Source organism: Brachyhypopomus gauderio, chromosome 17, assembly GCF_052324685.1.
Source record: "Brachyhypopomus gauderio isolate BG-103 chromosome 17, BGAUD_0.2, whole genome shotgun sequence".
Classification (NCBI taxonomy): domain Eukaryota; kingdom Metazoa; phylum Chordata; class Actinopteri; order Gymnotiformes; family Hypopomidae; genus Brachyhypopomus; species Brachyhypopomus gauderio.
This window is the reverse complement of record NC_135227.1, coordinates 6,645,053-6,659,897: the sequence shown is the minus strand read 5'-3', so window position 1 is coordinate 6,659,897 and position 14,845 is coordinate 6,645,053. Positions and strand designations below refer to the sequence as shown.

The following is a 14,845-nucleotide window of genomic DNA, read 5'->3' as shown; positions in this document are numbered from 1 at the left end:
AGTGGAGCGTACCAACAACGCAAGATCAACAGTGTGGAACAAGTTGATGAAATTAAGCAAAATGTCAGAAAATTTGAGACGCCATTAAACAAACCCATTTAAAAGCGTATGTTTAAAAAGTATGTTTTGTAAAGACGTAGTTTGGTTTCATCATATCAAGTCCGTAAACATTTGTTTAGAATTAATAACAACCTACTACGTTTACCTTGTGCTACCTATTTGAATATTATAGTAAATAACATGATTGCGATCTTGTTTTAAGATTACAGTGTATAGCAAGAGTGTTGATCTGGAACTAGATTCCTTCCTTGTTTACAGCCTAATAAATACTGTGACAAATATAATTTTAACCTTGTCTGGGACGCTTTGCAAATAGACTGCATCCCACTGCGTGCTCTGCCTGCCTGTCGATAAGATTTATGTGTGATGCTGTGATGGCCACACCTCTTCTTCACTTATGAGGTTTGGGCTGTGATGGCCACACCTCTTCATCACTTATGAGCTTTGGGGAGGTTCACAAATGTGCACGCGCGCATCCCCACTTCACACACTCACACGGCTCTGTCAGATACGCATGGTCAAAGCAACAGGTAAGTCGGTGTTTTCTTTTCATTCTTGCGTGTTTTGCTGTAGGCCCTTTCAAAGCAATGGGAATTAAAGAGACTGTTGTATAGTGCATGTATAAATGGGCAAGAAAACTGTTTTGTAGTATATATGTTTATAGACTTTAGGTAACATGTTTGTTCGAGTGACATGCTTATTCCGCATTTTTACTGACATTTCAAACACCATATCAATCCAAAATGAACATTAATTCACACTGATCATTATATTACTTTCTTCTTCTTCTAGAAATATTATGTTAACTATTGTCAACTTTTGTGACAGTGAATATAAGAAAAATGTAATTAAGAATATATGAATATAACAATTCATAAATTTGAGTTTGAGAGAGTGTGTGGTCAGTGGTCAAACCGGTGTATTTTATTTACAAATGTTTGAATAGGCTGTCAATTAAAAATCAGTGATTATATAATTTAACAGACATATCCACGTATTGCCTGTGTTCCATTTAATCATGATTACAAATGTTGCTTATGATTATTATTAATTATAAAGCTCAAATACATTGCAAGTGAAAAGAAAGAGATTTGTGGTAAATATGTTGGTCTGAGAGGCTCAGTATTTAGTACATTCTGTTTCTAGGGTACTCTGTGAGAGTTTCTATTAAAAGTGTATATTGTTGATTGATCATTTGCAGCTCATCTTGGTCTATCTTTTATATTTCATTCTAGACAGTTAAATAACAGCAACACTTCTTGTATTTTAAGCACAACCTTTTCTAAAACTGAGAAAAATATATTGCTAAATGTGGTATTTCTAACAGTTAAGAGAAAGAATATTTAAAGAATTTAAATATTACTAAAGCGGCATGTATTCAGTTGACCTGCTCTGTAGTCTAGTACGTTTTAACTCTGTAGTCTAGTAATTTTTTAACTCTGTAGTATTTTTTTTCCAATTTCATTGTTTCATCTCCTAATTATTTGCTATGTAAAAAACAACACGATGGAACCTAGCAACTACTGTCACAGTAATTACACTTCTATGGAATTATATGCCACATTTTTTTGCATATTCTATAATAGACTAAATATGAAAAATAATCGGATTCTAATTTCTCTGTTTAGAATTTAGACACAAAGCAGATGTATTCAGAATTATTTTGACTTTTGATGAAGAATTTGATATATTAGCTAAGAGTCATAATAGTGTCCTATAATAATGCCCATAATAAGAGTCCTAGTGTAATAAACAAAAAAATATGAATGGTAAAATTAAATCAAGCTCTTTATTTTCTTATCTATACTTTTTTTATATTATCAATATATTATCAATATCAGTTGTAATATTAACACAAACAAATCGTTTATTTTGTTTAATTTCAATGTTTATTTCTTTTTTATTTTAGGTACACTGTACTAATATTTGGGGTCACTGCAATGTACTGATTCATCAAAAGTTAAGAAGCAAGTATAATCAAGACTACATTGCGGAAATGAATCTGACGCCATCCGGCCAAAGTCCTCGTAAACTTAATGAGGACAACAAAGCCGACCTAATGCTCCACAGCTTCCGTACAGGTATGTATGAGGAACCTTTCTCCGCCTACCACAACGGTTCACTCATCTCTCATCTCCTGCGGAAAACCATCAACGTCAAGCGGCCTCCTCTTAACAACAGCCACCTCTACTTGGGGTCTGTGTCTGGATCTGTGAATTCAGGGTCTGGCATGACAGAGTCTGCACTGGAGGACCGGAGTAACATGTCTTCCAAGGACAGCCTGGGTGGGTCGGTGTCCCCTGGGGGTCACCACTCTAGTGTGGGGAGCGCCGAACCTGATCATCCACTGAGCAAGCACCACCAGGCCAAACGAGCCAGAGTGGAGAACATCATACGAGGCATGGCCGGCTCACCCAACGACAGACCTCACGGAGAAGGAGAGAGTGTGGAGGGGGACCCCAGCAGGTATGGCAGAGAGGCCTACAAGGAGAACAAACGCAAACAGAAGCTTCCTCAGCACCAGGAACACGGTCACTTAACAGCCGTGAGCCCAAACAGCAGCTCTAGTCTAAGCAAAGATGAGGAGTGTCAGAAGCTGAGGGAGCAACTGCAGAGCATGCAGCGCCTCTTACACCAGCTCCAGGAGAAGTTCCTCCAAATGTATGACCACAACGACACAGAGAATGGAGAAAAGGAGGAAGAAGACCTTCAGCAAGACATCCATGACCCACGGCTAGACTGGGGCACCAAGCCTGAGGGCAAGAGGCAGAGCTACGTAGGACAAGTGAAGGAGGACAGCGGCTATCTGGGCTCAGACCGAGACCAAAAAGACCTACAGGAGATGCTGAAGTGCGAGCTGTCCCGGGCTGTGAGCCAAAGTGTCGACGTGGTGTTCAGGAAGTTCTCCGCGGACCTGCAGAAGCAGTCACCGCTGCCACGGCTCTGCCTGAGTCCAGCGTGCAGTGCAGATATGGAGAAGCAGACCCAGAAAGCCTGTCCTCCAGAAGTGCACTACTCAGAAGATGTCCAAAAGCTCAGGCCCCTGGAGCACTATGAGATCACACCAGCACATAGCCCAGATCATCAGACGGAAGCTTTGTCCCTGGTTGTCCAGAAGCCTGCTCTCAACCAGCTGGGTTCGGAAAACCAGTCAGTGAAGAGGCCCTTCCCTTTGCACCAGTCCCCCTTCCAGTTCAGCTATAGCGCTCCTCTCCATGACACCCAAATCCTGGAACACATCCTGAAGTATGGACCTCATGCTAATTTTGGCGTGATCCCTTGTCTCCCAGCGTCCTTGGAAAGGACATCTCCAGATTCCATGGATATTGCCTGGGAAAGCTTGGCTATGAGGCCCAAGGTGAGCTCCGGCCACCTCGGCCAGCAGCATCGCCCCGGGGCATTGAGGCAAGTCACGGTCGACGGTCTACACCTCCCTCACGTCAAAATGGAGTGTGGGGACCTGCAGAGCATGGCAGAGAGGAACACCTTCATGTCACTTAATATATCCTTTTGGCAACCCGTGGCAGGATAGAATTTGTGCAGTATGTTCAGTCAAAGTTTTTGCATTGCAACAATCATCTATGGTTAATTGACCATTTCATTTACCACAGGTGACATGTCAGTTTATTATCAGACATGCCTTCTGCCATTTCACAATTTTGACCAAATTTTTAGATAAATATTAAGGCACTTTGCTTAACAATTCTCAAACCACCTTGCTTTTCTTTAATTTCTGCTATTTGTTATGCAGCCCTATGTATGTAATTTAACAGAGGAAAAGCCAAGCGTACCACCAGCTCGGAAGCCTACCGTGGTGAACAATGAGTGGTTGAATTGAGTGGTGCACTGAGCAGTTCCACTAACACTGACTTCAAGGAGAATTTTTGCTTTGATCTTGGTAACCCCAAAGAAAATTGTAGCATCTTCTTTAATCTGGGCCCAGTAATGACTTTAAGTCTAGAAAAAGACAAATAAAAAGGAATACAAGGCTTTGATAAGAATTGTCAGGAACAAAAGCCAATTTTCAAAGGCAGAAAAAGCAGCAGTTTCTGTTCAGGAAATTCTCTTGATTTTTTTTTCTCTTGACTTGAAAAGGAGCAGAATATGTTGCTGTACTCTCATTGTGATTGGAACGGATCAGAGAGGTCACTTCTGGTTGTTTGTGAAAAAGAAGCTCTTTGCTATCATTATAATTCAACCTCTCAATCTCGTTGCTCCAGTATATTTCATATGTTGTTATGAACAGTGCTTTGGACATTTGGCCTTGTATCAAAAACTCTGATACAGGAGTATTTTTGAAAAAAAATAATATATATATATATATATATATATATATATATATATATATATATATATATATATATATATATATATATATATATCTATTATAAATCTGAGTGGACTCCATGTACAAACCCAATGCTTTAAGCATCTGCTTTCTTAAGGATGTGCTGCATCTTTGCCCTACAATTGGCTATAGCACGCCTGCCTCTCTTTGAACAAACTCTCATCAATCTTTTACATCAGTATCCCTATTTCAAAGGTGCTGTTTCCTAATAAATGCATGCACTGTTGTGATCTTACAGTGGATAAGACGTTATAACGCGAGGTGTGGTTCTTTGTACAGTTCTTTGTACCGAGCAGACTGTGGCTCGCCGTCAGGAAGGGACAGTTAAGAGTCTTTAAGTGCTGCTCTGATGTAAGAGAGAGAAAACGCGTCCACACTATCTCATATCTAAATTGTATTTGTCTTCTCAGTGTTTTCACAACAAATTAATTACCACTGCTGAACCTGAAACTAAATGCTTTCAGAGAAAGTCTCTAATTGAACTCCCTAATCGAATTTGCATACCTTCTATTTTCCAATTAGCACATGCTGTTGTGTGTTTAATTGACTTTATGGGTAGAGTAGAGTTGTCTAAATGTATTTTGGTTTGGACTGCACAGTAGATTACCACTGTCAAATTAAATCCTACAGAGTAAAATAGAAATGTATATATATGGTTACATAAGTAAATGTAATAGCAGTAATGTACTTTGAATCAGGTTCATAGGCAAGCACGTTTCTGTTGGTCTGTTGAGTGAGCAACTTTAAACACCACTTAGATGAATATACACTTCATGACTGCTTTTATTACTGATATATTACATGGTGATGAAGCCCACATATATAGGTGGGTTTCTCTGTCTGAATTGATAGCCCTTAACTTTGGCACATTCAAGAGGGTCTAACCCCCAACCATCTGAAGAAGGCCAAGCTGATGTTCTTCTACACACGCTACCCAAGTTCAAACGTACTGAAGACCTTCTTCCCTGATGTCAAGGTAGACCATGCATCAACTGCATAGAATGTCCACGCAGCTTGATTTTTGTTGAGGACATTTTCTTTCCAATAATGAACCAATAATTTGACTCTCTTCATTTTAATTACTACAGTCTCCTCTTCCTTAGTCTAACTTAGTCCAGAAACATAAGGTTGTAACAAGACAAACTAATTTATATGCACATTTTATGTCAATATCCCATAAAACAAATAAGTTACTATTTAATAAACAACAACATCAACGATGAATAATAATTATTGTTGTTGCTATTGATAAAACTAAATATCTGCTATAAATTATCTTTGGGAGGTTATGGATTACAAAAAGACTTTTAGGGTGGTTTATCTTTAACATCTCTTTAACATGGTAAAAATAAGTTCCTCAAGTCAGCAAAAGAACACAAAAGGAGTGAGAGGACGAGGCAGCTGCCTTCCCTATTCAGAACGAGCCCCTCGGTGCCGTGTGACCACTGGGCTGTCAACACTCACAATAGAGCAGCGCTGAGCACTGGAGACAGGAGAGCAGCTCGGGCCATACAACAACAACCTGTGTACACTGGCAGTGCATCCTGTGAGCACACTCCGTGTCCCGAGGCACAAAACTGTGATGACTCATCGAAATGGCCAAAAAGCAACAGTTGTTTGGAAGGGCTTATAATCTCTTGTGTGCTCCTGGGTATAAAGCTCTATTGTCTTATAAAAGGCAGCTTATTGAAGCTATTGTGATGAATCGGGAGTGTTACATTTTCAGTTTATATGTTTTAAAGTCCCAGTGAGGCCCCGTGGCATCTACTGGACTACACTGGTGCTTTCATGCTAGCACGTATATGGCTTTAGCTGATTAAAATGTAGTGGATTTTAAAATTGTGTGAGCTGTCGTTAAAAGAACACACCTCTGGTCAAATAGTAAACCACTGGTCAAATAATTAAAACAGATTTAAACCTCACCAAATGAGCCATGACCATCAATATCATTTCCATATCATTTGGAGATTTCCATATCACAGAGTGATTGGTTGCCATTGACCAGTTTTTGAAATGTTATATTGGAAGTAGTGAGACTGCTATGGCTTCTGGAGCCGGTCGGCAGGTGATGTGGCTGGACTCCCTGCCATGTCTCACAGGGCCACTGGGCTGCCCTGACCTCCAGGGGTCAGTCGGGGGTGCCTGAGCTGCATCTCCTGCTTGCGCAGGGCTGCCCCCTTCTGTGGGGACCCCAGTGAACAAAGGCAGAGTTAATCCCAATGTCTGATTCCATCCCTATCAGCTGAAATCAGTGAGAGGGAAGGTTCCTCTCGGCCCCTTCTCCTGTCACCCAGTGCATAGAGAGAGAAGAAACACCTCGATGGTGGTTGAGCCTCAGGCGGTTTTTTCCCCTCTCCTGTCTCCTTTCTTTTCCTTCATGTTTGGGATGAGCAGATATAGTGACAAGGCTGTCTTAGTGACAAGCTTAACCCACAGCTTTCACAGTTTATGGGCAACTCATTGATGGGAATTACTTTTTTTTGTGAATCAAGAATGCAAATTCTTTTTGCATTCACTTTGTCCACAAGCAGAATAACCTAACTACAAAAGGCAAAAGCAAGAAAAATAAATTAATTAATTAATTAATTTGTTGTTTCATGATTTTGTACCCATAATATCAGTGATGCTGATTATTAATATTCTCTGATGAAATATTCCTCTCTTTTCAGTTTAATCGCTGCATAACTTCCCAGCTCATCAAGTGGTTCAGTAACTTCAGAGAGTTCTACTACATTCAGATGGAGAAGTTTGCCCGCCAGGCCATCGTGGATGGAGTGAGTGATGTGAAAGACATGTCTGTTTCCAGAGACTCTGAGCTGTTCCGCGCTCTCAACATGCACTACAACAAAGCCAATGACTTCCAGGTATGTTGCCTTGCAGACCTGGGTTATAATGACCCAGAATTCCATTCTGAACATCTAATGTAATGTTAATGCACAGCATACTTATGAGACGTTTTGAAAACATTCGAGAAACGTTTTGCTAAGTAATATTCCAGAATTGTCACGTCAGAATTCACATTTTTCCATAGCCTGTTGGATTTCCCAGCAATTCTAAATTCTATGAACCACATTACTTAGCAGATGCCCATACATCCTTTAACTCTACATCAGGAGTATTCCTAGTTTATAGTGTGGCTCCACTGACTGCTGTAGTTCAGTAGTGTGAAACAGAATTGCTGGACAAACACATCGTTCCAAACGGAGAGAGGCAGAAGTGGAGGGGGTGTAGACCTGGCACAGGACACTCGTGACACAGCCTATGGGCACCGCACTGTACTAAAGCCTAATACGAGCATGGCTGTGTGTGCGCTGTATGAACAGCCAGAGGAATCTGGAAGAAATTTAGATTGGAGGTGTAGTGCCAGTATTGTTTGATGACTGAACTTTACGAATGGTATGTTAATTTTACTGTAGACGGTATATAGGCATGTATTTTAGACTACGGTTTGAAATGAAAATGATTTCAATTAACATTCCATGTTCGCTGAATGAGCACTAGCCATTTTCATAGCAAAGGTCACTGTGTGTAATGTGTCCTCCCACATGGATTATTCCTGCCTTTGCAATAAGTGACACGGCTGCAGCTATGCAGTAGTAGGTGATGTAGGAGCTTATCAGAGTGAACCCAGAGAGATTAGGGTATACCGTTGAGCAGTATTCAGGAGCATTGTGATCTTAATGAAGTGGAATAATCATTCATCATTTGTCACAAAATCTGTCAGAAAAAGTGACATCCAGTGTCTGTTTAAAAGGAAAACACACAGTGACGGCCCACTACACACACACACACACACACACACACACACACACACACACAGATGATGTACAGCACCTATCTGTTCTGAAACTCAGACAGCTGCTTGTTTAATACAAGCATGGTGTGTTGTTCCCTGACCACATGGCAGATGTGAGAACATCATGTGTGTTGCAGGACCAAAATAAAACTACTCCAAAAATTCACATTCATGCTTTTAAAATAATCTGATTAATAATAATCTTAGCTAGGCTGAAGGTTATAGGATATGCACAATGGAAGTTAACATCATCGGAGGATTTGACTGTTTTTCTGTGTTCTTTTATTGACTTTGGAAATTTTACCAAGTTCACTGTAATAACTGGGATGAAGGGAAAATACAGAGAGAAGTGTCTACATAAATCAACAAAATGGAATATCAAATTTTTACTTTCATCACTGGTCATTTACTGCCAGGTGATCTACTGTATTTGCCAAATGCATATATCTCCCTTGAGGCTGACATGCTGAGACTCTGTAAGTGTAAGCCACACTGGAGTACTGAATAGTGGCTCAGTCTGATGATCTCACAGGGCAGGCGTCCATGGCCTGACCCATGTGTCACCCTGCACCTGTGGCTCCACAGCCTCTGGTGGGGGCCATTATCCAGGGGCCCAGTGACTCTTTAGGCCACTGTGGGAAAAGGAAGCCACAGAATCCTGCTAAAACAACTCGGGATTAGGAGCCGACCACGCTTGAGCGGGACTGCGATTGCTACTGCTGCAGAGCGCTGAGAAAGGAGCCACGGGTCCCGAGGCCAAGGGCCGGCTGGTGGGAACCATCGGAGACAGTTAGCTTTACCTTGGGACCGAGACATTCCTTTCCCAGGCCTAGCTTTTGTGCTCTGACACTCAGAGACAGAAAAACAGCCTGTGCCAGCCAGGCGAGAGCTTGCTTAGCCATCCTCCCGGAAACGGGGATGGTCGACAGAGCCTTCTTCTACCCAAAGCCCGTTCAACACACACATGCCACGAAAGCGCTCCCAGAATTCCTGGGAAGGTCCAGAGCCCTATCGTTCACTATTCTGATTACTTATGTTCGGAATTATGGTCTGCTGAGAAATGAAAGTGGTTGTCCATGGCTGTTGATGAATGATCCTGAGGCTGGGTTGGTATTATGCTTGGTGAGAATACAGGCTGAAGGTGAAAGACTGTGTTCTGGAGGGAGTGCACTAAACCGAACCGTGTAAAGGTGGTAGCTCAGTGTTGCTGGTTCACAGTGTTGCCCGGGTGAGTAGTGAGAACTCAAGGGGAGAGCACTCTACCCTTAGCTTCATGCCTTTGTGCTGCAACATCAAAGCTTGCTGGTTTAAATAAGTAGCAATTTACTACCTGTCTCAATTGCTGGTAGCATGGAATAATTGGAGTCTGCAGTTAGATGCCGGCATACAGTTTCACCGTCTTTGAAAATATTGGTTTGTTAGTCATCTGCAACTTGGACATTGTTTTATATTATCCTTTTGTGTTCAGATTCCTGACAGATTCCTGGAAGTGGCTGAAATTACACTTCATGAGTTTTATAATGCAATCTCTCTCAACAAAGACTCGGACCCCTCCTGGAAGAAAGCCATTTACAAAGTCATCTGTAAACTGGACAGCGATGTTCCTGATGATTTCAAGTCACCTTCATACCTGTAAGTGAAGTGATTGTGGTCATGAACATGAACTGTGTACGGTCACAGGGTATTTTACTTAAAAGTCATATGATGCCAGCTCCTTAAAGTAACGTCTTAAATCTAATGCAAATAGAAAGTCAAAGCATCATGAAGATTGTCTTGACGGAAAAAAAACAATTATGTATCAGAATGCTTTATGTTGGCTAAACCAATATGGGGAATCCTGTATCTTATTAAACAATGTGTTATGCAGTTTTTTTTGGTGTTTTTTTTATTATTATTTGGTTTGAGAGTTGTACTTTCACTTTGTACTGCATCTAGAGAGGACCTGTTATGTTTTGAGTATGGATAAAAAGTAACTTTGTGATTGAAAAAATAAAATAAAAAGAAATTGTAAGGATTAGGCAATTTCTATGTAAACCTGTGAGATTTTATCTATGAAATTCTGAATGACTGTAGTATATTGTTTATACTTTAGAACTTTTATCTCATTAAATGTTGGTAACAAATTCTAAACATGTCTTTATGCTACTTAATGTAGTTGTGTAGTATGGTAGCTATATCTTATGACAAATGAATTATTCAAAATATCCTAGTTTTGAGTTATATACACAGACTGATACATTTATGAGAGAAATAAAAGTATGTATAAAGTCAATACTTTTCAGCTTTATTTTTATTTTACTAGTTAATTAAAAGCAACACCAACGCATTCTCTCCTCGTGCGTAACGCACGTGACCTCATAGCGCAGACGTGCCACCCAAGCAGAACTGGCGCGTGCTGGGGAAGACGCGGCTGCAGGCCACAGGAGCTCGCGCTTATAGCTGCTCTCCGTCATCCTGCCTGGCGCAAATAAGTTAGGCTCCAATATACAAACGATATATCTTGAAGGAGTGAAAGAAACAGGAGTTTCTAGTTTTATTCCATTACTAAGTACTTAATGTGACCGATTCCTAGTCCTGACCTTGTCAGCAACGCTTCATTTTAGCTACCAGTGGCCTTTAGTTGCGAGGTCTAGATTAACGTGTTACAACGCGCATAACTGCGGATTCCTGTCATTTATTTCCAGTGCCGTTTCGTGTTAATGTTGTAATCAGCGACACAAACACATTTAACAGGAATCCCTGCGAGGCACCCAAGCGGCAATTACATCTGAAACAATAATATTAAAGAAATTAAAACATTAGTTTAATTGGCTTCGTGAATACAGGAGAGAAAATACAAACTGGTGATTATTTCGGAGACATCCTTTTCAATTAAACAAACCTCCTCAACATAAATTGTTTTACATTTTCAATTATAATGTACATGGTTGTGCTCAAGTATTTTGCTCAAATTAATTTGACTTGACATTTTTACTGCAAGACGTATTTTTGATTACTATAATGATGAGGACAGAATTATTTTCAGATTTGACTAAAGGGTAATTTTTCATTTCATCCTAAAACGGTTAAACACTATCGAATATTAAAAAGGCTAATATACAAGGTAGCATAGACAGTTAACCGCGCCAAATTAAAAGGGTTTATAGCCTAAATTTAAGCTTCAGTATTCGGCACTGTTCATTGTTTGCACCTCCTTAAGTTGTTTGATTCTGGTATCTGTAAGTCATCTAAAATGGCAAAGGCATGAAAGGAGAAATAAGGCATTATTAATCTAAAGGTAACACGGTCTATGTTATGTTAATGCATGTGTTGCCAAATGTGAAAGCTCCGAAAAGTTAGGAAACGGGAAACCCGTTTATGACGAAAGAAAGGAAAGGAAACGGCGCCATCTAGTGGACTAAGATGAAACCTAAATCAAGGCCTATGAAATGTTGCATCACATATTATGTCAGTAGTTTACATAGCAAAGATTGAAGCATTGCTTACAATATTTAGCAATATATTCTAATTTGAATAATGGATTCAATTTAGTCTTCAGTAGGAAATGATATGTGTATATATACAGGGAACAAAAATAGGTACTGATATAATAATAATAATAATAATAATAATAATAATAATAATAATAATAATAATGATAATGGTAATAGAATGTGGGCTTTCTTTTCACACTTTGAAAAACCCATGAGACAGTCAGTCATGCATGGATACTCGCTGCTGTTTCTACTTTTGGCCACAAGAGGGAAACACTCCTGTACACAAATGAACATCAGACTTCAGAGACTGCTACATGTTTACTGCACAGTATGCAGTAAACTTGTGGTATACTATAATAGAACATGGTGTTTCACCTACTCTAGAAATTCAATCTCCCATTTGTCTGAGCCAAAAATAATCAAGCAAAGAAAAAATGATTTAAAAAGTGTATAATACGAGTGACCAATGGTGGAAAAATACATTCATTTAGAAATCCACAGGACAAACTAGAACTGAATTACTATTTTTTGAGCAGCAACATCTAAATGCTCGCTTGAACAGTGTGCAAGAAAACCAATACAGAATTGCAGCGTTTGAGTGTAATTGAGTATCTGCGTGTTTGAGTGCTGTTTGAGTGGGAGCTCTGAGCTTTAGCTGTCAAAGGCAGCCTGGTGGAGCACAGGGATCAGGGGGACTGGAACTTCAGCACTCAGAAGGCTGACTTTTGCCTGCCCTTCAGACAGCCACTCCTCTCCGCAGTTTTGTGCGATCACCGGTAAATCTTTATTAATTTTAATTGGAGCCCCCATTTAAAAGAGCAATTAAAGCGGATTAATCGAGCCCATCCCGTATAATGTCTTCTGTTAATTAGTTTGTCAGCACTGTTTTAATATCGTCTAATGACTTCATATTTCAGGCCTGACATTAAAGAGATGCTGAAAGAAAAGGAATGGCCTTATCAGAATGCCACGCTTTAATGGGAGATGTCCTCCTGCCACCAGTCAAGGTCAGGGGCTGTGAGGGGCGGGGGGGGAGGAAGGGCAGGCGGCCTGGGTGGCACGGGACTCCAGAGGCCACGCCCACATCCTGCTCCACCCACGCGCCTTTCAGCTCTCCAGACATTACGGCAAAAACGTGACTCACTAAAAAGACAGAGAGGCCTCGAAAGGTGTAATCGCGGAGGGGGGGCTGCTGGGAGACGGGAGCTGACGCATGGCTGTTGTGCTGACCCCTGGCCGAGCGGGACAAGGCCAGGCGGTGTGTGGGGGGGCGGGGGGTGGGGGGGGGGGCAGTGGGCAGCCTCGTGCTGTGCTACCTGTCTGAGAGCTCCACAGCTGACCAGGCACTGCATGGGGCCGATGCGGACGATCTGCATTATGTCAAAGCTGCAGCTGCATCATATTGGACCCCGTGTGACAGACATGACAGTGAACCTGTGACGGGCCCGTCCAGCACATCCCAGGGCCGAGGCACTGGAGGGGAAATGAAACTTCATTAGAATTAGTCATGGTAATATATATATGGCCCTGAGATTAACAAATGGTGTTTTGTACCAATCTATACTTTAACGTCTGTACATAAAAAAAATGCAGAGGTGTATTTTCTGATAATGAGATGATATCTGTACAAAGGGACTCAACACTAAATCTAGCGCTGGCTCTAACACTAGCTTTAGAGTTGTCCTGCTCTGGTATGACAGGTCTCTTCCTTTTCCATATCTGCCCCTCCCAGATTGCTCACAGGAGGCAGGCCGTTAGTAATGCAGGGTAAACCCAACAAGCCCCAGGACCAAAACGGAGGAACTTCTCCCTCCATCTGCTCAGTCAGCTGAAAAATCTCCATATGGCTGCTACTTCACCCCTGATCGTGCTCCGCTGAGCCTCGTGGCCAGCTTAATGTTTACTGCCTCCTGCATTCTTCCTGGTGACGACCCTGTTGGCGGCAGAGAAGGGATCAGCTCGGCGAGCAGGTAATCAGACCTTGTGATCAAAACAAGTGACCAGTGACCAATTAAGCAACAGTGGTGGGGCCGACCGGAAAGGAACGATCCATCTGTAATCTCTTAGCTTTGAGACCCCTAATCAGGCTTAAACCTGATTTAATCCCAGCAAGTCACTGATATCCCTCAATGTTCAGAGGGAGGGATAAAGAGAGAGAGATAGGGAAAGAAAGGAAGTAAGAGAGGGAGACAGAAGGGGGCAGGATGAGAGACAGAGCAAGGAATAAAGAGAGAGAGAGAGAGAGCCGAAGTGATGGAGTGAGGCACAGAAGTTGATTAAAAACAACACGGCAGAGGAAGAGCTGATCGGCGTAGCGAAGGCTCTGGCGGGTGTCCCTGCTCATTTACGCCCGCCCCACTCGCTCCTCCATTTCTCTCTGCTGGATTCATAAATCTCGTTCCTATTATCCTGCTAATTAGCCAGGATTACAGGAGCATGTAATGCTCCCGCTTCCCCATAGATTGATTGGGGGACGGTCTCTTTGTTTTGAAATCACTTTCTGATTGATGTACAGAGCCCTAGTTTGCAATTGTAATAGCCCAGATGTTAACAATCAAATGTGTTTCCGCTTGAAGAGGTAACAGTCTGTCATGGAAGAGGAGCTAGCCGAGCGTGTAACGACACCTCGCAGGAGTGCAGGAGGGAAAGGGGAGGAGAGGAGAGAGGAGGAGAGGAGTGGGTCTGATCAGGGGTCTTTGGCCTTACATCATAGCTGAGAAGGACCCAAACGGCCCTAGTTTGGCACATCAGGGACGCCAGGCCCAGACAGCTTCTGCCACTGCACTGTGTGGTGTACTCAACACAGGTTGTGTTAGAACGACCTTATGATGAGATGTCAAAGGGACTTTCTATTTAAATGTTTGGATCTTCATTAGCATCTAAAGGTAATGTCCAGTTATGTGCAATCTTACGTTATTTTTTCAAATCTAAAGTGAAAGCATATATTAAATATTCAAACATAGTTCCCAGCCTGTGCATTACAGTTATCATAGCTTAACTTTAATAGTAAGCGATCAGACCATTATATTATATTAAATTAATGTAACAGTTATCCAATTTGAACTATAAAAATATGCAATGCAGTGTAGAACATTGGTTGATACAGTATCCAGCAAAAGTGGACATCTCTCAGAATACCAATATCACCAAAGGATAAACCGTGTT

The 14,845-nt window shown here is 41.4% G+C and overlaps 1 protein-coding gene across 2 annotated transcripts; it reads left to right on the top strand.

Annotated features, from left to right (window-relative positions):
* prox2 (prospero homeobox 2) lies at positions 1-10,448 on the top strand. 2 transcript variants are annotated; one of them, XM_076979292.1, is made up of 6 exons: positions 1-590; positions 1,970-2,141; positions 2,283-3,564; positions 5,279-5,384; positions 7,078-7,272; positions 9,673-10,448. In XM_076979292.1, the coding sequence occupies exons 1-6, from the start codon at positions 498-500 to the stop codon at positions 9,838-9,840; spliced, it is 2,016 nt and encodes a 671-aa protein (XP_076835407.1). In that variant the 5' UTR covers positions 1-497; the 3' UTR covers positions 9,841-10,448. The 2 variants fall into 2 exon arrangements, with proteins under 2 accessions (XP_076835407.1, XP_076835406.1); XM_076979291.1 differs by having other exon boundaries at positions 1,970-3,564.
* Positions 10,449-14,845: the final 4,397 nt, after the last annotated feature.